Below are 24,490 nucleotides of genomic sequence, written 5' to 3' on the forward strand. Positions count from 1 at the left end.
CGACGTGAAGCTACGCTTCTCTGTCGCCTTTAGTTAGGAGTTGCCCTCACAAAGGCATACTCTACATTAATTGAAGTGACCGACAGTGCAGCATGCGAAACACAAGAACACGCTAACGCTTTCCAAAAACTGGACAATCGGCCGCTTTCCGTGCAGGTTCTGTTGGAACACCGCCCCCATCGCTCGTCGGCCCATAAAGCGTAAAAGGCACTTTTGTGCTTCTTGAGGACGACAGGCTTGTGTGAACGTCTGTGACTATTAGTGCAGTTATTATTAGACCACACGCGTCAGCGAACTCACCGCTAATTTCCTTCTTTCCTTCCCTCCTCTGTCTCCCTGTAATCTTTGTTTTCCCCTTTCCTATTCCCCCGGTGTAGGGCAGCCAATCGGACGTTATTTTGGTTAACCTCCCTGCCTTCTGCTTTTCTCTTTCGTTCTTTCCTGGGCCTTGCATGTAGTCTAGGCTTGTCCCATCCCTTCTCCTTTTCCCTCCCCTGCCCTCCAACCTGAACTTGGATTTGGAACAATTATGTTTATCTCTCTCTCTTTTTTTCTCCCTATTGTGGATATGTGCCATGTTTGAGGCTGATAATCATCATTTTCACGTGCACCTCTGTGCGACTGACGCTGTTTTCACGACCATGACAACAAACAAACTCAAGTTAACAAACCTGGATCTTTCCAAGAACAATTTCTATGCAATTAACACCACGTCATCCTCGTCCCCTAGAGTATTGCTCGTCATGATATCCGAAATACATGCACAAACGCCACTGCTCTCAGAGATTGTGTGGAGCGCAACACCTTCCAGTAATTGCGCAGCGCTCTCTCTCTCTCTCTCTCACATGCAACAATTTTCATTAAAATTGGTCCAGGGATTATCTCAGAAAAACGTTTTTGCGTTTTACACGTATTTGAATAGGCTGCGTCGGAGTTGGGTCCGAGCTAAAGTCGCGTGGTAAACGCCTCCATGGTCATGTGGCCTTCTTGGATGGGAGACGGTGGGTGAGGCTGTGTGTATAAAAAGACTCTTCGGTGCCAGTGTGTTGCATTCGCGCCTTTGCCATGTTACCGAAGTGCATTCTCAAAGCAAAGCAGAAGCCCAGGCCTTGCCGGGCAAGCACGTATTAGCTACGCCGCAAAACCCAGTGCAGGGCGTGAACTTCCATGCGAATTACCAAGAAGAAAGCTTCGCTAAGCTTGGTGCCGTGCTACCAATGTGTTTCAAAGAGGATGCTCATATCACCATCAGCTCTAGCAGCAGCTGTGGGCTCGAGCGCCGGCACAGGATCACGCTTCTCAACTTATGCTTACGCTGTGTGCGAAATGGCACGCCGGTACAAGCTAGCTATATGATTCGCAAGAAACAGCTAGTACTTGCCTCGACTGTGCACATTACGAGACTATAAAACACTTGCTCTTTCGTTGCCCGGCGCATTCTGCTGCGCTCTGCCAGTTGCCAGAACCTGGGCCTCGTCGTGAACGCCGATGGCGCGCTGTGCGTCCCCGAGGGCACGGCAAATCCTGTGAGGGCGCCCAAGCTAGCCTGGAGATTCTTCTGCAGCAGGCATTGCTAGCGGGATGCATCACAACGGTTAGTGGTTGAGCACTGCCTGCGGAGGGCCGGCCGAGTTCCCATTGCCTTGCGTGAGTGCGTGATGTTGAGGGAGTTCTCGACCGAACACACGTGGAACAGATGGTATCTGTCACTGCTCAAGCTCTACCTTTGAAACCAAGAAAAGGTAATACACACATAGAGACGACACACATCCGTACTGCCGTCGAGGTGACCCTTTCTGTAAAAAAAAAAAAACGAACGGCGCGGTACATTTCTCCCTCCCTCCCAGCTCGGAACGGTGTTCCGGGCTGGGAGGGGGGGAGGGATGCGGTGTTGTGCTCCGGCAGCAACTGCGCATTTCACGACCGGGCGCAAGGGGCACTCACGATCGCGGCTCAATCTGGCGCGCCATATACGGAGGCAAGCGGAGAGGCAGTGCGGGAGGGAGGGACGGCGGCTTCGACTCCGCCAACAAGTCTGTACGTTGTACGGCCGTGCGCGGAAGCGCGTGCGCCGTATCTTGAGCGATCTGCAGACTGCTCATACCTTTGTGCGCGCTGTGCTCTCACCGCTCTTGAAGCGATGGATGGCACGAAGGACACTTCGCTCGCTGCCGCGCCTACTCGCACCATCATTTTGATAGCGTGTCCACGCTCATCGAGTATGATGTGTTAATGTTGGCTCGTACACGCTGGCAGCATGCTTGTTGATTCATTTAGTAAGCGAATGTATCGAAGTTCATACGGTCGATAAAACTGCTATCCTTACTTCGTATAGCTGTGCATTAATTTGCTATCGCAATCGATGCTTCGCCTTGCTGGTGAAACTGCAATTTTTTTTTTTGTTTTCGATTGATTACAATAGACTAGTACAAAAATGAAGAATCTTTGCTAAGGCATATCCGCCAATCACATTGTATCTACGACAACGAATGGTAGAAGAACAGACTGATTGATTTATTGATCGATGGATTGATTGACTGATTGATCGTTTTCTGGGTTTCACGTCGAGAAGCAACAAACACTTGGGCTATAAAATGCTGCGTAGTGAGGGCTCTCTGTTAACTTTACCTCGGGTTCATAACTGGGCACTTAAAGCGCGATACACGAACTTTTTTTTTTCATTCCACTCCCTTCGCAATGCGGCCGTGGCTACCGGTAATCGAACCTGCACCATCGGTCTCAGCAGGAGAATGTCCTATCCAGCAAGCAATCACGGCGGGGGAATGCATGTTACCGTAGTTGTCACTATACGAAGCCCGGCTTTCGCAGCGGCGCTGATATCGTGGTGCTATCTTTACAGCGTACGCACCGCCACGGCCGGTAATCACATTTCCGCACTCTCAAACAAATGTACACCCTTTGGGGTGTATATTTGACACACAACGATAATCATCATCTGTTTTGTTTGGGTTTCCTTTCTTGAAAACGCTGCGCTCGCTACTTTCCTGTCGAGAATGTCCATTATGCTGATAACGCACATGCCGTTGGTGACTTGGAAGTACCGCGCTCTCCGCGTTAAAGAAAGGAAATGCGGGCAAGACAGATGACGATTATTGCTGTGCGGCAAGATACGACTACACGGATGTAACTTTGTTTAAGAGTGCATGCCGAAGCGGATGTTGAACGCAATATCTTGCGCTATATATATGTACACTGAACACACTTGTTTTCTGCATTTATTCGTTACATAACCACGGTTCGTTCTTCCACGGTCTCGTTGTCCGATGAAGCAGTGGTACGATGCTTTCGAAGGCGTTCTCGTGCGCAGAACTCCTGGACAAAAATGACAAACACACAAAATAAGTTTCGCTACAACGTAAAAAGAAAAAGAATGCAGATTCAACGCACACTTGTTGGAATCTATATGAGTCGAGGCTTTCGTGAAGCGGTTATTCAAATGTTATGGAACTAAATGCGATACGGTCGACTGTCCTTATTGTCAACCTGCGCGACGTGTAATCTCCCGCAATGTTCCCATTTGCGCATCGCGCAGGTCGCAGCTTTAATGTCTCGCAATCTTAATGTTTAAGGTCCACACCGTTCGCAAGCGATGTGCCAAAAAAATGCTGGCAGCAGATGCACACTGCGAGATGACGACGCAGTGACGTCACGGAGAAGTAGGTGTCGAGGAACTAATGGCAAGGAGATGCACAGAGATGTACGACGACCCGCCGTGGTTGCTCAGTGGCTATGGTGTTAGGCTGCTGAGCACAAGGTCGCGGGATCGAATCCCGGCCACGGCGGCCGCATTTCGATGGGGGCGAAATGCGAAAACACCCGTGTACTTAGATTTAGGTGCACGTTAAAGAACCCCAGGCGGTCGAAATTTCCGGAGTCCTCCACTACGGCGTGCCTCATAATCAGAAAGTGGTTTTGGCACGTAAAACCCCATAATTAATTTTTTTTTTTTTTTTAGATGTATGACGCCCAAAGACAGGTTGAGTGTTGTTCGCCCGCTTCATGCCAGCGTCTCCGGCCAAATGGAAACTGGCTCTCGCGCTCGTTCTTTTGCGTGAACGCGCTCTTACCAGCGCTAGCTGCGCGACGTCGTCCGAGAGAGCTACTTGGCGTTGGCACGAGGGAAGTGCGTGGGCGAATACGGGGGGGGGGGGGGGGGGGGGGGTGCGCGCGTGCCGCACATCTATGTACGCGGAAAAAAAAAAAAAGAAGAGTCATCATCTCCTCATATTGGTTGCCGTAAGAAACACTTTACTTAAACGCACAAAGAAGACGATGTAACATGGTGTCCTTGCTCGCCGTGTTGGTGGTACGTCTTTTGCTTTCTTCCTGTCATCGCGCGGTGTTCGGAACGCACTTCGCTGGCTCTCATCGTCGTCTTGGAAGGCCCGCCCCACGGCAACACCGGCGTTATGAGAGATGCCGTGGCGTTGTGCTGAGGCTTAATTTAGACAGCCTGACGTTCTCTAACCTGCTCCACATGTTCGGTCCACACGAGAGTTTTGCCATTGCGCCCCGATCGGAATGCGGCCGTGCGACCCCGAATCGAAACACGCGACATCGTGCTCACAGGCACAACGGCTTAGCCATTGAGCTACTGAGGCCTGTGCGAAGGATCCAGTTACTTAATTAGATACATTCAGAGTATCTGAGACCGTTAGAGGAAGGAGCAGTAGAGTATGAACATTTACAGACATGAAAGTAGAAAATGCAGGTACAGAGACCGGAGAACTTGAGAAAAGAAAAAAACCTTCGTACAGTATAGGGAGCAGACATCGGCAACAGCAAACAACCTATTTATTTTTTTTTTTTTTTTACAGCGAACCTGTTAAGTGCTAGTTCCCCCAGGATTGTGCCCCTTTATAGACACCTTTATAGACACAAATCCCGAAGATAGTGCAATGCCGGGCCGACCCGCGCCGGAGGTACAGTTCACGATTAAGGGGCCCACATACATAGCTTCCCTGGCAATCTTTTTCACAGAATGGAAGGGCACTGAGTTTTTTTTTTCCTAGCACAGCCGTGAAACTTCCAGTTGTAGCAAGGCAATTAAGATACTAGTCGAATGAGGGCACGTTGGCTGAACTAGCTGACGTCTGCTTTTCTGCCCCCTCTCTACATAAGATGCCAAGAGCTATAAATTTTCGTCGCATCTCTGATCTAGAGACTTTTGCTCGCGATGGTATACACAGCGAAAAACCATCCACCCCAATGTATATCCTTTTTTTCATATGCTCGAATTGACGCCCCAAAACTGATTTATGGGCTGGAATGTTAATGCAAATGTTATAGTGACGTTCTTTTTATATAAATTGAAGCAAACTTCAAGTAGTATGTTGTTCCCATGACAAATTACTAATAAATAATGACTATGTCGAATCGTTTTCTTTTTCATCACCAACATCTGCACCCTTCATGGCTAGATGTAAATGCGAATAAATTCCTACACAATCTTGCTCCATGCGCAACTGTGTTTCAGGCCTTTCGTGGATGTGGACACGCCGCTTACCGATCAAACGGTGTGCCAAAGCGATGACACACGCTACACGGGCGGGCACTGGTCCTCGGTGACGCATTTGTTCTCCGCGTTTCGGTGGAAGCCCTCGGAACAGTAGCAGCCGCGGTTGCAGTCGGCCGTGCAGGCGGGGCCCAGGGTCCTCTTCTCGCACGTGGTCTCGGCGCACGAGCTGCTCACGCACACTTTCCACTCCTCGTTGGGGCCGCACGTTGGGTGATCCTCCACTGCACGAAACGTCACCCGTGTTACTTTAAGAGAATGGCGGGGGGGTTGACTCTCATTCGGGAACGGAAGACAACGGCAGGGGTGAGCGATCGGCAATTTTGCAGACCGAATCGAATGTGAATCAAATCGGATTGAATATCGAATAGCTTTAGAGTAATTCACAGTCGTTTTCCCCATCATTGTACACACATCCGAGCATTTATAGCGTTAGCAATTTTCCGTCATTCAAGTGCGCGTTATTATAAATCGTGTTTTAAAACCACGAACGAAGCATTAGAAGAAATACGCGCACGGGACCCGTCGGAGACTGCGAATTATCACTGCATAGACATTAATGTTTGGCTGCCTGAACGATGTACCGTTCTCCATCACATAAATCCTCGTGTTTTATGCATAGCCAGTAATGGTAAATGAGTTCGCCGCATACGTATAGGCAGTGAAGTGAATGGTAAAAAAAAGAACACGAAGTATTCCGGAACAAACGTTTTTAAGCTTCAGCGAAGTTGTACAAAACTTTGCGCCCCAAAAATAACATCGTAAACGTTAAAAAGAATTGCAGAAAGGTCCCCTGTTTCCAAGAAAAAAGAAGACCAAGAAATAGCAGTGATACCGACACAGAATATGTAGTGCGCTACATATTGTTTTACACGTTTATCTTTCAAAACATTCGCACTGTGTTTTAGGAAAATTTGTGTTTCCTTGTAGCTTTTACTGTTGCAGATCCGCTTAATATTGTATATTTAATCGTGCGCATAAAATACATGGGTAGCCTGTCCATAGTTTTTACCTGTTTAGCGAACCTACCGACATGTCTTGCTTCAAATGTTTGTAATGCACAGTGTGAAACCTAGGTTATTTTCCCTTAAAACAACACACAGGATGTTTCTTTTTTTAAGACAGTTCAATATTTTCATAAATTTTGCATATGTGCTTCAGGCGTACCTGACAGTGCCTAAGTGGGTTTAGACTGTTTGGGTCAAAATAATAATTTTATGATTTTGCATACGTTTGATAGCACGTGTCTTTAGCTTTCAAAATATCCACTGACGATTACGATACTTCCTAATGCGAAATTTGAGCGCCGCTCTATACGTGTTTTCACTTCGCGATATATTTAGGCAGAGAATTTAAGAGAGACGTGTAGCATAGTGGGCAATTGTCGAAAATTTCATCTGCGGGTGAACCGCGTCGGCTTTTATACATGACTCGTCGAAAGTTCCGCTGTAATCCATGGTGACACGCTCGGCTTCCAGAAAGTACTACACCATTTGTGTCGCGCACATTACAAGATAATCGCTAACCATGACAATCGAAACAAGCGCGAACGAAACCAAACCAAGCGAACCAAAGAAGCCAGAGCTGACGCGAGCAGACGATAGTACGAAACGAGCGGTCCGGCTGAGACCAGATACGAGTGGGCATCGAGCGAGTCCGCATGAAACCAGCTTCCCGCGCCGAGTCACACAAGGGGCCGCTCTCATTGGTTTCCGCCGTTCGAAACTCGCTACTTTCATCTGCCAATCTGCGTTCTCTCTTCCACTACCCCTCGGGCTGCATCTCGAACCAGAAGCGCCTCTTCCGCGCGATTCTGGTGTTCGCCGAGGACATCGCCCTCGCTGATCGCCTCTGAGCCCCTTCCCCATGCCTATGGCGGTTCGACCGCTGCTGCTCCTTCCCTCTTTCTTTCACCACTCTTTTCATTCCCTTCCCCCCCTGTGCAGTGTGGTTGAGGTGTCCTCTTCTGAGAGACAGTTACTGCGCTGCACTTCACCCCAATTTTTCCTCCTTCATAACAAGAATCTCTCTCTCATCTTTCGCTGCTGCGCTCGTTCGCTTGGTTACGCCGCCGACACCCCCCGCAGGAACGGGCCATTAAGAGCTATTTCTTTACTGGTTATTTATTTCATTTCGGTTGACGCGTTCACAGAGAAGTGGGCATGCCCCGTCGTCGAGTTTCGACTTTCAAAAACGAAAACAATATAGGATTTTACGTGCCAAAAGCACCATCTGATTATGAGGCACGCCGCGGTGGGGAACTCCGGAAATTCGAACCACCTGGGGTTCTTTAACTCCCACCTAAATCTAAGTACACGGGTGTTTTCGCATTTCGCCCCCATCGAAATGCGGCAGCCGTGGTCGGGATTCCATCCGGCGACCTCGTGCTTAGCAGCACAACACGATAGCCGCTAAACAATCATGGCGGACTGAGTTTTGATTTCGTATGTACACTTATTGGGGTAGAAATATACGGGCACTCCAGGTGAGTTTCCGCCGTCGGCGTCGCCGTGATGTCCAGTAAAATGCCCAAGTACGATAATATCGTGGCCACGCCTCGTATGATGTAGGTGCGAGCGAAAGCTTGCGAGGGTGAGCCGAGAGAGATGGTGGCTTCGTGCGGCGGTATCTTCTCGTGCTCGCAAAGGAGGTAGGCGGTGAAAGTGCGCGGCTGCTTCTCCCGCGCGCAACAGGGCAGGAAGCGGGGAGATGTGCGCGCGCTAAGAGCGATGGGAGGAGGGGGGGGGGGCGCAACTTAGAGCACGTCTCCTCTTCTACTCCAGATGTGCCACGCGCATTCTACATTGGAAGCAACCTGCGCTGGATTCGAAAGGAAGCACACCTGAGATAGCTGATGGCTTCGTGTGCACTGTGTTCTCGCGTACCTAGTTCTCGTTGAAACGAGAGGCGGCTCGAAGAGAAATTCGTTCGCCGCTGCTGCCGCTCCTCGTCGCGCCAGCATTCTGACAGCGAGTGTCCGCCGTCATCGAGTGAAATGTGCTCGTGTTTGCCTGTAGGCGCGTGACAACTTGCTTGTTAATTTAGTTGATAAGTGCGTCTTTAATAAAGGGAAAATGAGACATCCACCAGTTCGTAGCAATTGCTGCAAAGGAAACCCACACGGGTTCCTCGAAAGAAAAGCCTCAGAGTTGAAGAAAAATTCGTCCTGGTCCGGGACTCGAACCCGGGACCACCGCCTTTCCGGGGCAGCCGCTCTACCATCTGCTCTACTCTACTCTACTGATCTGCTCTACCAGTAGCTCTACCGCTCTACCATCTCTACCATCTACCATCTGGTTTGATTCTTCGGCTTTCTGTTTTACATAGTGCACGTTACAGTCACTATAGAGAGGTCTTTGTAGCTCTCGTGCGCTCTTTTTTGCTTGTTTATGGTGGCACATGCTGTTCGGAGAGTATGCCGCGTCGCTGAAGCACTTAATTCGTACCATCTTTGGCATTCCTGAAAAGGAGAACTCAATGAATGACACGAAAACGAAAGTTTTATGACAGCCGCTAGCAAGGGTGCTAAACCGTGCAGCGGCCTCTCCCGGACATTTGTGCGTTTCCAAGTGCGCACTATCGATAGACTCGCGGCGGATAAAAAAAACAACTTCATACTGAAAGACGCAGGAAAACAGCAATGAAAAGACCGGAAAAAGAAAGAGAAATACTACAGTAATATTCATTACGAAAATCAGCAATCCTGGGGTGTTTTGATCAATGAAGCAGTTTGAGAGCACCTTATTTGCGTTCTTGTTTTTGTTAAAAAAACACACATTTTTGGACACTTTGCATAAAAATGTGCTTGGTGTATGTAAACTAAATTTTGTGAACATATCAGTGCCTCCAGTCAGACTGTAGCTTTAATGAATATCCGCAAGCTAACGGGAGTTTAGCAAACAAATGTCCATGTAACAGTGAAGTTGCACTAGGTAGAAACAGAAAAAAAATTATTCTCCTAAGTGTTTCGCCTATCTACATATATTTAGCTCAATTTGTGCAGTAGACTAGTCTCCGACCTTTGCAAGATCTTAAGGCTCCGCTATTAATAGTCGTGACAGGAAGGTACATATATGAAAAATAAAAAAAAATTATTGAGAATGAAATGTTTTTAACAATCTCTGCTTTATAGACAGCTCAACCGTAACTGATACCATTAGGAATATTCAAAAAGCACAGTCATGTTCATGGCTTCTCTGCTTGCACTTCTTCCATACCACCTTTCAAAGTGTCCCTCCACTTTAAAGATACCCACATAAGAGAGCAGAAAGTCGGGCTAGTTGGTTGAAATGCATACTGAAAAGTTTGCACGGAGACATGAGGACAAGCCGAGAAAAAACAAGCGCGAGCGCTCGTCGTTGTTTTTTCTCGGTTTGTCCTCGTGTCGTCGCGCAAACTTTTTTCGGTAGGCCCACATGCCCTACAAACCGTTATCCATTAGCATCGTACAATCATATGACATTATTGATTGGCCTCCACACGTGCCACGCCGGCAGACGCTGACTTCTATCCTGGTAGGCACTGGCAGGAAAACATTGTGTGAAGGTATTAATTTGTCCATACTGCTTGACCGCACAGTAGCGACAACAGCTACAAGGGCTGTTCTGGACTATTTGAAAACCACCGGACTGCACTCGATTCTTTAAGGAAACCACTGTGTTACGTGGCTATTCTATATACACATCTCCTCCTCCTGTCCTCATTACCATATTTCATCACTTTTTTTGTCTGCTTTCATTATTCATCTGTGCAGAGTAGCAAGCCAAAGCATATTAGCTCAGGCCTACCTCCCTGCTTTTCCTGTAATATTTTTTCTCTCTTTCTCTCTCTCTCTCTCTTGGCTATCAAAGTTGCGAGCTACCGGCTGCTTTTACATATATGGCTTCCTTCATTAAGCGACTTGCTCTTTAGAGGAGTGCAGAACTCAACCGCTCTCGACACTCAACGTGGCCCACGTCGAGCTGTCGCCTGAACCTAATACCTTTAATATGCGGTATGTATCCCCAAACTAGCAGGCCAACCACTTCTTAATTCCAGCAGTCCTGCCCGAAATAACAGACAAAAGATTAACCCAGTGTCGACACCGAAGAAGACAAGGCGAATCGGCATGGCCGTTCAAGAATGTAATTCTAAATGTAAGTGCTCTCGTGGACAACAATTACCACCACTAAGGTGAAAAATAATGTTCTCTCATAGAGGTCTGCATTTTGATAGTTCTTTTCAAGTTCGCATGACACTCTAAAGTAAGAAATTTCCGCTTTTGTTAAGACGTTACAAGATAGTCATGTCCCAGATGCACCAAATCCGTATGAAGTCCGCTAAGATTACCTTGCCTTCAAGAACACAAGCAAACCACGACAGCACACGGCACGGCCTTACCCGGCTCTGGCTCCTCCGGCCCGCACTGGTCGACCGTGACGCACTTCTGCTCGGCGTTGCGATAGAACCCTTCGGCGCAGTAGCACCCGTAGCGGCAGTCGTACGTGCAGCCGGGGCCCAGGATGCGCTTCTTGCAGGACGTCTCGGAGCACGTGCTGCTCACGCACTCCTTCCACACCTCGTTGGGGCCGCAGTCCTCGGGGTCGGGAGGGAACTTGAGCAACGGCGCAACGCCTTCGCCGTCTGCGTACATGCGCCAAGGGTCAGCGATAATAAGATTTTTTTTTCTCGTTTTATTGATTTGTTGATTGATTGTGACGTCAAGAAAGCAACACAGTGGCTATAGGAAATCTGTAACGGACAGCTCCGGATGAGCTGCAGTGACCTCGTACCGAATCCCACTGTGCGTGCGATCTTCGGGATTTTATAGCGATGCTTCCTTTGCAGATCCTCCCAGACTTTGCTGACCGTGGCTGCTAGGTGATGCTGCTCTCTCGTAGAATACCCCATACTTTTTAAAAATATCAAACCATTACGCGCCCAATGGTGGCACCGAACCTTGGGCCGCCAACGCAGCAAGACCCCGATGCTCTAAACATTAGGCCACAATCATACGAACACCACCGCCAGCCAGCCTCTTTCGAAACATCCATTTGAAACAAGGGTGAACGAGACCAAGCCAAGCAAACCAAACCAGCGAGAGCTGACGCGAGCACACGGTATGTACGAAACGAGCGGTCTGGCTGAGACCAGATACGAGTGCACGAAACCATGAAACCAGATACATCCGCATGAAACCAGTTTCCCGCGTACTCCGCACTGATCTTCTTGGTGTCTGCTGTTCGAAGCTCGCGTCTTTCATCTGCCGATCCGCGTTTGCTCTTTCAACTTACGCTGTTGTGCTCGTTCACTCGGTTACGCCGCCGTCGCCGATACCTACCACAGGAATTGGCCATTAAGAGCTTCGCCCTAAAGAAAAGCATATAACACTGGGCTATGAGCGACTTCTTCATTGCTTATTTAATTCATTTTGGTTGTCTCGTTGACAAGAAAGTAGGCATGCCCCGCTGTCGATGTATATTTATTGCGACAGAAATTATACGTACACTCAAGGCGAGTTTCCATCTTTTGCGCCGCAGTGATGTTCCGCAAAATGTCCAAGTGCGATAATATCGCCGCCGGGCCTGGTATGCAGTGGCTGCGAGCGAAAGCTTGCGAGGATGAGCCGAGAGGGATGGTGGCTTGATGCGGCAGTATCTTGCGCTCGCAAAGGAGGTAGGCGGTAGGAGTGCCCGCCGGCTTCTCCCGCGCGCAACGGGGCAGGGAGCGGGGCGATGTGCGCGGGCTGAGAGGGATGGGGTGAGGGGGCAGGTTAGAGCGCGTCTCCTCTTCTACTCCAGATGTGCCATGCGCATTCTACGTTGGAAGCAACCTGCGCTGGATTCGAAAGGAAGCACACCTGATATAGCTGATGACTTCGTGTGCGCTGTGTTCTCGCTTACCTAGTTCTTCGCGATTTTATAACGATGTTTTTTTTTTTTTTTTGCGAATCCTCCCAGACTTTCCTGCCCGTGGCTGCTTGGCGATGCTGCTCTCTTGTCGAATAGCTGATACTTTTTTTTAATCGCAATTACGCGCCCGATGGCGGGATCGAACATTGGGTCGGCAACACAGCAAGAACCCGATGCTCTAAACAGAAGGCCATGATCGCACGATTACTTCGACCATGCCAACGCCAAGTAGTGTTCTTGAGTTGGGCGTGTCAGGCTTCGTAGCACGGGTGCATGAGAGCACGCGCGAGCGCGCATATTTCTTTTAGCCAGAAGCCGCAAGAATGAAATGGGCAAATTTGTAGTATTTGAATACCCACGACATGAAAGCTTTGGTTCGCATAGATTTCCCTTGGATCTGCATTTTTAATTCAACACTACTAGTTATCAAAGTGGAAAAAAGTGTGTCTGTTAAGTGTCGGGATCCTCACACGTCACAAAGGTAGAGAGAGGATGGGGAGCTTAGAAGCGCTGGTATGCAGTTATATATATACAGGGGGCCCCAAGGTTAGACATTCCAAGTTTTAAAAAATATGCGAAGAGGACTGCATAGAAGCCATTTGTCTACCTAGGTTATGCGGCCAGGCGGTCGCAAACTGTGAGGATAAACGTTGTAGTAATGTTAGTATCTAATTAAATTCGATAATTACCTTTTTATATACTGCATGCATTTTGCATGTATATTTATGTTGAAAACTCAGATGCGATGCGATTTGGTGACTATTCGATATTGTACAATTTTAGTAACATGCCTGTGTCCTGAGATATGCACGTCTGAAATTTCAGCCTAAACCATCAAATTACGCATGCGAGGCCCCTCCCTAGTGTGACGCAGCTGTTACATATGGCGCTTTGACAGAAAAGAATGTGGGGTGATAGGCGACGGGGATTACTTTTCGTTCTCGGCCGCCGTTTCCGTTCTTGGCCAGCGAAACCAAAGAATGACTGTGTAGGTGACGCGAGACCAGCACTGTTTCTTTGAGCAATTGCTAGTAGACTGGGTGACAAGACGCCATGCCACTTAAGACTTCTTATGCACTCAGGTGCAGCAATACTGCTGTGCTTTCTTTTATAATAATGGAAGCTTTTTTTTGCAGAATGACTGAAATTAATGCCATCTCACAACATAAAGCGACAGCGTCAGCTGCCATACAGCACATTATTAACCACTAACGTTTCCAGGGCGCCTTGCACATGCGGAAAGAAACTTACGACCCTGCATTGTCAGCGCTTATGAAACGTGGGTTAATGGCCCGTATTCTCTATGTCGCCTACTTAAAATTAAAATGCATCTACCAGTTTTCATGACACAGCATGAAATTGCGTCAACGTAGTCAAATTAAAATTTATTTAGTTACACACAGCTCCGATTCCGGAATTACTTCGGAAAAGTGGAAATAAAAGAACAACAAAAAAACAAGTACAGTGTAAATCCATGGCCTACACACAAACAAAACATGCAAACATTTATGAAATTTGCTTCAAATATACCATTACTTACACAATATTAGTTTCGAGTGCTATGAAATCTTACTCAACTTATAATTATGACAATCACCAAGAAACCAATGGTTTAAAAATGCTTGAAATGCTTGCCTTACAGCGCAACACACCACATGAACCGCTCTCGCGTGAAGTCGACAACTCTGCGCAGCATTTCCGGATCGATGCTTCTACAGGCGGTAACTATTCTCATCTTCATTTTGTTGACACCGGTAGGCTCAACTGCGTAAACTAAACACGATCTTTCACGTAGCGCTACAAAGGAAGTCCAGTGGAGAGAGATCCGGGGATTTCGGCGTCCAAAACATCTCTCCTTCGCATCCAATCCACTGCATTGGAAAGTTACAGTTTAACCAGTTCTTTGCAGTGGAGGAGAAATGTGGTGCGGCCCCGTCATGCTGGAACCAAACTTGCGCAGTTCGTTGAGAGGGAGACACGAGGCAAATTTATCGACGACGCCAGCAAGAATTTCGTGCGCATAAATCTTTCTATCGAGGTTCCTGTCGAAGAAGTGAGGGCCAATGATTCTATCCCCAAGTGTGCCACACCATACATTTAGACCCCAGCGAATTTGGTGGTTGCGTTGCCGCAACCAGTGAGGATTTCCTTGCGACCAGTAGTGAGCATTGTGAATGCTCACTGTGCCGTTCCTGCAAAATCGAGCCTCATCAGTTCAAATCACTCTTTGTACGAAATCCTTATCTTCGTGAATTTTTATTAGGGCCCAATTACAAAAGTCTGCCCCTTTTTCGAAGTCTGCCTCACATAGGTCCTGATGAAGACTCACATGGTATGGATGAAATTCGTGCTTTTCTTTAGAATGTTGTGCACTGTTCCCACGCTTTTCCCGCATTGTTTAGAAGTCTCTCGGATGCTTACATTTAGCATTGCATGCACGCAGGCAAGGACGTCAATTTCGAAGTCCTCAACAATGATGCTCTTCTTGGGCTGTCTTTTTTGGTGAACTGAGCGTGTTGTGCGAAAACGTCTGAAAAATGCCAACAAATGTTGCTTTGGTTGGAACTCGGTGACCCAGGTGGCGAGACGCGTACAGACATAGCTAATGAGGCATTGCCGTTCCTCGCCGCCACTGATAGCACTACACCATCTTTTTCTGCCGTACAGTATTACCTTGGCCCAGACGAAGGAGCCATTTTTCAACGCACACGGTCCCAACGCAGGGCTTGCTTCTTCCAACGGCTCAGTAACGGTAAACAGTGGCAAAGGCACATAATGGAAGCTCAGGCGTTCACTCCATGCGCTTGCAAGGCGATGCCTGATCTGTTCGGCACTTTCACAAAACCGCGAAGGATAAAAAAGATCGTCAGGCATACACCAATGAAGTGCACTACTCATGCTAGTTCACAGTCGTCCTTCTATTTCACAGCAGTTTTTTCAGCATAGGCAATGCAGGGCCTTCAAATCACACACTTCGGGCATGTACAGCGTCCCTGCAACACCACTGCCAACTAAGGTGCTGCCCAGCAGCTGTCACGTTTGTTTCATGCTCAGCGCTTGCATAATTTTGAGCCTCCGAAATGCAAAAAAAAAACAAAGTCAGTATCGTAATCCTGCACTTGATTGCTTTGACAGTACGTGTACGGTTGCACCGCACTTTGTCGCCAACTCTGCAAGTCATTGCTTCAACATAAGAGCTTGGCCAAGCCGCCATGCAAAGTCATATCCTTCGGTTTCGCAGGCCACAAACGAAAACTGTGGCCAAGAACGAAAAGTAATCACCGTCCCCTGTCATGCAGCATTCTTGTCATACGCAACAGCTGCGTCACACTAGGGAAAGGCCTCATAGCGGGTGCCGCCGTCTCGCATGCGTAATTAGACGGCTTGGGCTGAAATTCCACACATGCCTATCTCAGGACACAGGCGCGTTACGAAAATTCTACAAAATGGAATAGTCACCAAATCGCACCGCCTCTGAGTTTTCAATATTGGCATACATGCTAACTGCACCATATGAAAAGTTCATTATCGAATTTAATTAAGTGCTGACATTACTAGAATTACCCTCACAGTTCGCGACCGCCTGGCGACATAACCTAGGTAGAAAAATGCCTTCTGTGTATTCCTCTTCGCATATTTTTTTTAAAAAACCGGGAATTCTAACTTCGAACACCCTGTATATACTGAAGGTGGTATGGCGATTGTTCTGCTAAAACCACCACAGATTTTTCTTTCGCTTTTATCAGAATGCAGCCACCGCGGCGGCGCTTTGAATCTCAGGCGTCGTGCTCAGCAGCGCCGATTCATAGCCAGTGAGCGACCGCTGCCGAGATCATTACTCTGTCAAAATAGTAACACAGAAAACAAAACGAAACTAGCAGTTGATCCGAAAGCTTATGCGAAGCACTGACAACGGCAACTTGCGCAACTGCGGACACCACTGTAATGCGATCTCGACAGAGCGAGGTGGGTCTTCACCGCAGGAACCAAGATACGACGACGAAGTCGGGCATCGTCGTCGTTTCCTGATTCCTGTGGCGAAGACCCGGAGTACCCGGTGGAGATCATATCAGCTGGTTGTCAGTATTGGAATACTCCACCCTTCGTCTGGCCCCCGTAATAATCAGAACCGCTCGAGACTCGGATGAGAGTCACAACCATGTACAAATGAAGTGAATACAATCTGTTCTACCTTTTCTTCCTCACGATGCCCGGCTCCGTCCTTGTTCCCTGATTACTGCGGTGAAGATCCACCTCACCCGGTCGAGATCGTATCAACTGGTTCTGAGCCTCTTCTTTCCTTGGTTTTATTACATGTCAGTCCTTAAAACAGCTGGTTTGTAGAGACTGTGCTATGCAACACATGACTTTGAAACAAACATTTCAAGGAGTCCACGGTGTAAATGCACCAGTTGCGGTGCACGGACTGATAGCAAGGTAACTGTCCGCCATTGTTCGGCGCTGTCACAGAATAAACTATTTTTTTTTTACTATACGCAACCTCTTCACGCTTTGCTGCTTTGCACGTTGGCCCTCGCTATAGAGCAACAAGCACCAGATACGAGACCGTCATCGAGATTCTATGGCGTGTTTTCAGCTCGTCTGGCCGATTGTATACGTTTGCTTTCTGCCGAAGTACACTTTTTAACAGATTTAGGAATCTCTGGCGGTCTTTAAAGCAAAGCTTTTTCCGCGGACCTTCCCGTTCATTGTTCATTTGCTGTTTCTTCTGCGGCGGCGGCTGTCTTCACCGCTGCTTCTGTGGCGGCGGCGGGTGTCTTGTCTGCTACTGTTGGTGCTGCGACGGCGGTGGCGCCGGTGGCGGTGGCTGTCTTGCCTGCTGCTGCTGCTGCTGCTGCTGGTACTGCTGGTGGCACTGCTGGTGGTGCTGCTACTGCTGGTGGTGCTGCTACTGCTGGTGGTGCTGCTACTGCTGGTGGTGCTGCTACTGCTGGTGGTGCTGCTACTGCTGGTGGTACTGCTACTGCTGGTGGTACTGCTGGTGCTGGTGGTACTGCTGGTGCTGGTGCTGCTGCTGCTACTGCGGCGGCGGCGGCGGCGGCGGCAGCGACGGCGGCAGCGACGGATTTCTTGCTTGCTACTGCTGCTGCTGCTGCTGCTGCTGTCTTCACTGCTCTGGCTGCTCTTGCGGCTGCGGCTCTGTTGCCTGCTGCTGCGGCGGCGGGGGCTGTCTTTCATGCTGTTGCTGCTGCGGAAGCTGTCTTGACTCTTGCGACGACCACTCTCTTGCATGGTGCTGCGGCGGCGGGGGCTGTCTTGCATGCTACTGCTGCTGCTTCGGAGGCTGTCTTGACTCTTGCGACGACCACTCTCTTGCATGGTGCTGCGGCGGCGGGGGCTGTCTTGCATGCTACTGCTGCTGCTTCGGAGGCTGTCTTGACTCTTGCGACGACCGCTCTCTTGCATGGTGCTGCGGTGGAGGGGGCTGTCTTGCCTGCTGCTTTGGCGGAGGCCATCTTGACTCTTGCGGCGACGGCTCTCTTGCCTGCTGCCGCTGCTGCGGAGGCTGTCTTGCCTGCTGCGGCGGCGGAGGCTGTCTTGCCTGCTGCGGCGGCGGAGGCTGTCTTGACTCTTGCGACGACCGCTCTCTTGCATGGTGCTGCGGCGGCGTGGGCTGTCTTGCATGCTGCTGCTGCGGAGGCTGTCTTGACTCTTGCGACGACCGCTCTCTTGCATGGTGCTGCGGCGGCGTGGGCTGTCTTGCATGCTGCTGCTGCGGAGGCTGTCTTGACTCTTGCGACGACCGCTCTCTTGCATGGCGCTGCGGCGGCGGGGGCTGTCTTGCAAGCTGCTGCTTCTGCGGAGGCGGTCTTGACTCTTGCGACGACTGCTCTCTTGCATGGTGCTGTGGCGGAGGGGGCTGTCTTGCCTGCTGCGGTGGCGGAGGCCATCTTGACTATTGCGGCGACGGCTTTCTTGCCTGCTGCCGCTGCTGCGGAGGCTGTCTTGCATGCTGCTGTTGCTGCACTGGCGGCTGCCTTGCCTGCTGCTCTGCTGCTGCAGCGGCGACGGTCTTGTCTGCAACTGCTGTTGTGGCGGGGGCAGCGGCGGCTACTGTGGCCGATTAACTGCTTACACGTCACGTGGCATAGAACGTACATTTGTGTGCGTTCACCTATCTTCGCCACGTGTCTCCACAAACACCATTTGAACATCACCCTCGCCCACGTGGCATTACTGAGTCAAGTCTCAGAGTGCGCAGTTGCATGAAATTCTGTCAGCTTCCAAGCATAACGCGTGAGCCGTGTAGCGCAAACATTACATGACTAAGATAACCTGCCGTGGTGGATGTGCGGCTATGACGCTGGGCTGCTAAGCACCAGGTGTCCGGATGAAATCCCGGCCGCGGCGGCCGCATTTCGATGGGGACGCAATTGCGAAAACGCTCATGTACCGTACATTGGGCGCACGTTAAAGATAAGGTGGTAAAAATTTCCGGAGTCCCCTACTGTGGGTAGTAGTTCTGGCGCGTTACACGCCAGCATAGATTGTCACCCTGTAGTGACGGTGAGGAACAACACAGTAGCGAAGCTGTGAATAAGAAAAAAAATTTATTTGACGAACCTGTGCCCACAAGAACTGGCTGTTCTAAAGACACGACGACAGCGTCGAACACAGTTGGCGATCGTCAAAATATGGTCCGCGGTACGTGCGCGTCGGCCTTTACGCACGATCGAAAGTTCCAGCGTAATCGCTGGTGCCCGCGTGCCTCATAGAAAATACTACACCATGCTCATCGCGCATACAATCAGATTACACAAGGTGCGGTGACAACAAAGTATAGGACCATCGATAACATTCGAGAAACTTCCGATATATGCAGGCGCTTCCGGCGCTGAGCGATAGCATTTAACATTTCTTACCCGGTGAAAAGCGGTCTGCCAAGAAAGATAAGTACATCTGTCAGTATATATAAGCATCATCGAAGTTTTTACTGGTGCGTTTTATCACGCAAACACATTTCACACTGTCTTCACGTTTCACAAGATTACTTCGGCGTGTAGTGCGTATAAAGCATACAACCGCACATTGGACATGGTGTACATAGTAGGTCCTTGTACCGTATCACAATCACCTGGCACCTACCTTTCCCTGTCTCTCCCACTTCCCCTTACTCCAGCGAGAAATAGCCGGCTAGAGACACGCTCTCCAGGCCAACCCCTCCTCCTTTGTCTTCACTGAAATCTGCTCCTCGTCCTCCTTCATCTGTTTTGCCATAAACATTGCGTGGCGAACATTGCACGTTGCATGAGCTGAAAATTAAGACAATTGTAGACACGTACCGTATCCAGTTTTATAGAACTTTATTATCCGCCTCACGTAGATTCAAACATGCGCGTTGGATTTGCATAATTATTAATGCTATTTAGTGGGTAATGATTCTCAGAGCGGAATATGGCGGAAATCATCGGGTTTTCATAAGACATAGGACGCTATTCGCAAATAACATAAAGTTCAGTTATGTGTAAGTGCTCCTATCTGCTAGTCGGAAATGAACTACAGCTATATTGAGAGCCATTAATACGTCAATACTGCTCAGGGAAGCCTGTAAGCTCTTGCCAGTTGAGCCTTTCGTCAAAACCGTTGAAGGAGACAGCTGCAGTAACTGAAGTAAGTGTGAGCTGGATATCAAAATCCTTTTAAATCTCGCAGTCACGACATCAAGTTACGAGGCCGACTAAAATGTTTCAGCTCTAACAAACACTTCTAGCAAAAACCTGTGCCAAGCTAATGTGACATTTCCATTAGCATTATTTTCCTATCTTAGCGCTTTTTCAGTGGTCCGAGTGCCGCTCCAACGTCACTGTCCCATGGATTGACAGGGAATATGGTCTGTGAATGATAAACAAAGAATATAATCGAGCATAAGGAATCCTTGAATTACAGCAGCCAATCAGTTTAGTCAATGCCCCTGTCGGGTTTACCATCCGTACACTCCCTTCCGTCATGAAACATGGTGGATTATCAATAAATGCGTCAAGCTAAATAATTTTATTCAAGAGCGCTGGACACGTCATTGAGAATAACGTCAAGAGGGTAGGATGATGCTACTTGTTTAGTTTACAGCGAGCCCTCACGATAGCAAGGTAATTAAATATTGATTTTTGTAAAGTTAGACCTGTAGTGCTTTCTTCCTTTCTTTCTTTTTCTGATAGCAATTGTTTGGACAATGCAGGCGCATTTTTGCGTTGGTCGTCGCGGTAATTTTCCGTATAAAGTCCAAGGGCGATAACACCGTCACCGCATGCCGTATACTGTATGCGCGAGTGAAAGCGTGCGAGGGTGAGCCGACGACCGCGGTCCCATCTCGCGCGAGCAAGGAAAAGGGGGAGGAAGCGCGACGTCTTGCGTCGCGCGCATGACATCGGGGAAGGAGAGCGAAGAGGAGGCGTTGTACTTCGGCCCCTTCGGCAGCAACTGCCTATTGCGTGGTGGGCAGACGGCTCGTAACTTTGCGTGTTATGTGTTCTCGCCGCTCAGTTTGCGTTGAAGCGATAGAGAGCCTGAGGGTCACTTCGAACCCGCTGTGGTTGCTTAGTGACTATGGTGTTGGGCTGCTAAGCACGAGGTCGCGGAATTGAATCCCGGCCACAGCGGCCGCATTTCGATGGGGGCCGATGGAAGTACTCGATAACACCCGTGTACTTAGATTTAGGTGCACGTTAAAGAACCCCAGGTGGTCCAAATTTCCGGAGCCTCCCAATACGGTGTGCCTCATAGTCAGATCGTGGTTGTGGCACGTAAAAGCCCATAATTGAATTTATGTAAGGTCAATTCGCTCGGGTGCTACTGCCACGCGGTGCTACTGCAGCAAGTGTCCGCGGTCATCGAGTGTAATGCGTTCATGTTTGCCTGTGCGCGCTGACACCATGCTTTCTTAATTTGGTTAAGAAGGAAATGTTTGCACGTTTATACGACCGATAAATATACTATCGTTGCATGGTATTGCGGTCTACTAATTTGCTACCGCAATCGATGCTACGCCTTTCGGAGAAAACTGCGACATTTTTCATGAAAATAATTTAACCACTAGCTCAAGGCTCATGCACGGCATGGCACGATTCAAAACCGTGCACCGGAAGAATTGTCATATTTCGGTTATACATTTAGGAAAGGCGAGTCAATAGCGGTCGACACCCATGAAAGGTTCAGGACGCATTAGTGTACCACGTGGTTTGTTGTTTAAATTGCACTACCTTCGAGATCGGCCCACGTATTTATACTGCACTATCTGAGGGATTGGCCCATATTCTTCGTCGAGTAAATCCAAACTTCCGGTTCTGGTTCTATGTGTGCGCAATTGAACGAGCTAATCTGGGTGTCATTTTGTCATTTTTTTTTCGCTAATTACCTGATACCACTGCTCCGTACATAACTTTACGCTAAGGTGTTGCGTCTTTTACGTTCGAAGCTTCATTGTGCTACCCTTTCGTCGTCGTCATCGTCGTCGTTGTCGTCGTTGTTGTTGTTGCCGTCGTCCTCGTCGTCGTCGTAGTCTTACGTGCACTAGAAGGCCTAAAATCACTTAACTGACAGAGACGAAAGTGGTTGAATACCCAGATCCCCGAACCTCAACTCGACCTGTACCCGCCAAAGCAAGTCTTGTCGACAAACTCATTCTTTCGTAATTGCCAAGAGAACGCGACAGGTCGAGGATTCAGTCAAAAGCGGTAGTGCCTTCAGCCAAGTGGACGTGTGTCGAAATGCTGAACTCGCTGAAGTGAAATTGTACTCGTTCAATACTCACTACGCAGAGCATTCTATTTTGTTTCTTTTCTTTTTACTTATCATACGTTACTTCTTTTTTTACCCCCACAAGCGGAACACGTGTAAAGAGGTTGCGTACAAAAATGCCTGCACATCGGCAGTGTCATGTTCTGATAGCGGTGTGCGAATAGTTATTTTCGAGAACGAGTCGAATACGAATCGAAAAGTGCCAGAAGAGAATCGAATCCAATATCGAATACGTTTCGAATAGTTTTCGAATAACTAACAGCCATGACCCCAATTTATACAAAACGATGTTCACATCGCAGTATTCTCAGAGTCAGCATACTTCTGTCGTAACCCGCCGTGGTTGCTCTGTGGCTATGGTGTTGGGCTACTGAGCACGAGATCGCGGGATCGAATCCCGGCCACGGCGGCCGCATTTCGATGGCGGCGAAATGCGAAAACACCCGTGTACTTAGATTTAGGTGCACGTTAAATAACCCCAGGTGGTCGAAATTTCCGGAGTCTTCCACTACGGCATGCCTCATAATCACAAAGTCGTTTTGGCACGTAAAACCCCATAATTTAATTTTTTTCTGTCGTTGCATAGTACGTTATGAAGCGTTCTTTAATAAAAGCGCCAATGCAGCGCGAGAAGCAAACAAGTAGTTTCTGCGCATGCACAGGGCTCTTCAGAGGGTGAGAGTGATCGCTGCACCGCTTGTAGACTATGGCTACCTAAGTGACCTAGTATGCTCCACTACGCAAGTTCTCATTTTTTTGTGTCTCTACTGTGCCCGCGTGGGTGAAATTTTCGCTTACTTTCTTTCCAATTTTATGTTTATTTGGACCCCGCTAACGTTCAGAAATATTCGAAAAGTATTCTGAAAACACTCACATTTACGAATACTGACTGTTCGATTCATTATAGGAGAGTTTCTAATATTCGCACACCCCTAGATTCTCAAGACGCATCCCCGATCTTGGAGAAAGGACTGTCGGGGTGATGCTTCAGCGATCGCCACAGACAGTTAGAGGTTAAATATCGGAGGACCCGAGTAGACTTTCTGTGATTCCTTGAGTTAATACAGAAAGGTGCAAGCAAATTGCCTTCAAGAGGCTGTAGTGACTAAACACATACGTTCCGGAATAAAGACTCACTAATATTAGTGAGTCTAAGTTCACTCACTAAGTTGCGTGTTACACCGTAACATCTCACGTTCGAATCCACAGATCACGATTAATCGTTGCCTGTGAACGAATTCTGTGTTCCTTTTCATCTTGGTCATAAGTACTAACGAGAGCGTGGTAAATGTCAAATCTCGTAATTGGTATTTCAAGTACCGCAATCAGCCATGGTAAAGTGGGTGGTCGCCGCAGTAGCCGGCGAAGGGCTTTTTCGCTAAAACTTTCTGACGGTTTCATGTAAGCTTCTTTGGACACAAGTGATATCGCTGATGACTTTAGCATCAGCTAAAGGTTGCGCACGAAAATATTGGCGGGCCTCTAAAGGTTTGTGCTTAGGTTACACTGTTCATGACGTATGCCTACAAGGAGTGTGGCATTATTATCATCATCAGCTTATTTTACGTCAAGTGCAGAAGAAAGACTCCTTCCAGCTGTTTCCTAGTATACCGCTGTACTGGGTCAGCTGAATCCATCCAATGCCTGCGAATTTCCTCGTTTCACTGCGTCACGAAATTCTCTGGCGTCTTCGACTGCGCTTCCCTTCTCTTGGGGCCCATTGCGCAACTCTAATACAGCACCGGCTCTCCTTTCTCCGCATTACGTGGCCTGCCCAGTTCCATTTCTTCCCTTCAATGCCAACTAGAGCATAGGCAAACCCCGGTTGCTTGCTAATCATTACCGCGGTCTTCCTTGTTCCGAAAATTACACCTACCATTTTCCGTTAAATCGTTTCTTGCGCGGTTTTCCACACGTTTCGTTAACCTCCAAGCCTCCGCATAATAAATTAATGGCAGTAGTATGCACTGGCTGTGTGCTTTCCTGTTCAAGGGAACAGTGAGTGTTGAGAGGAGGGAATGTAGATCTGCCAAAGCGTGTTTCTGAGCACACGCTTACGTAAAGAACGCAGTGACGACAACGTGATTCTGAAAGCATGCTTTACGCCCCTGTCAGAACTGAGCAGCACTGCTGAGTCTGCAGCTTTTACCTGTGTCAGCGACGCAGACCGCTACAGCCACCGCCAGCAGGACCACGAGGCACTTCATTGCCGACGTTCGTATTCGCCTTGCTTCCTACAACAACTGTTGCGCCTAGACCGCTGTTCGCGCTTTATGTTCGGCCACCGAGGCCCAACGGATGTAGCAGA

The 24,490-nt window shown here is 48.7% G+C and overlaps 2 protein-coding genes across 3 annotated transcripts in view; both read right to left on the reverse strand.

Annotated features, from left to right (window-relative positions):
- Positions 1–3,222: 3,222 nt before the first annotated feature.
- Positions 3,223–24,490, reverse strand: part of LOC140219826 (mucin-6-like) — a 43,757-nt gene continuing 22,489 nt past the window's right edge. For both annotated transcript variants that reach the window (XM_072289785.1, XM_072289787.1), the window contains 3 exons: positions 10,916–11,158; positions 5,528–5,760; positions 3,223–3,333 (listed from right to left, as the gene is read on the reverse strand). In XM_072289785.1, the coding sequence (XP_072145886.1) occupies positions 5,561–5,760; positions 10,916–11,158 (443 nt within the window). In that variant the 3' untranslated portion in view covers positions 3,223–3,333; positions 5,528–5,560. The remainder of the gene's footprint in view (positions 3,334–5,527; positions 5,761–10,915; positions 11,159–24,490) is intronic.
- LOC129386739 (uncharacterized) lies at positions 16,709–18,861 on the reverse strand. The gene has a single exon (XM_055074932.2). It carries the CDS (start codon positions 18,397–18,399, stop codon positions 17,140–17,142), a length of 1,260 nt encoding a protein of 419 aa, XP_054930907.1. The 5' UTR covers positions 18,400–18,861; the 3' UTR covers positions 16,709–17,139.

The sequence above is a fragment of the Dermacentor andersoni genome, chromosome 8 (genome assembly GCF_023375885.2).
Source record: "Dermacentor andersoni chromosome 8, qqDerAnde1_hic_scaffold, whole genome shotgun sequence".
Classification (NCBI taxonomy): Eukaryota; Metazoa; Arthropoda; class Arachnida; order Ixodida; family Ixodidae; genus Dermacentor; species Dermacentor andersoni.

What these genes read in the sequence shown, in the direction of transcription:
- LOC129386739 (XM_055074932.2), bottom strand. Translation starts at nt 18,399, where the DNA reads ATGCAAGACAGCCTCCGCAGCAGCGGCAGCAGGCAAGAAAGCCGTCGC.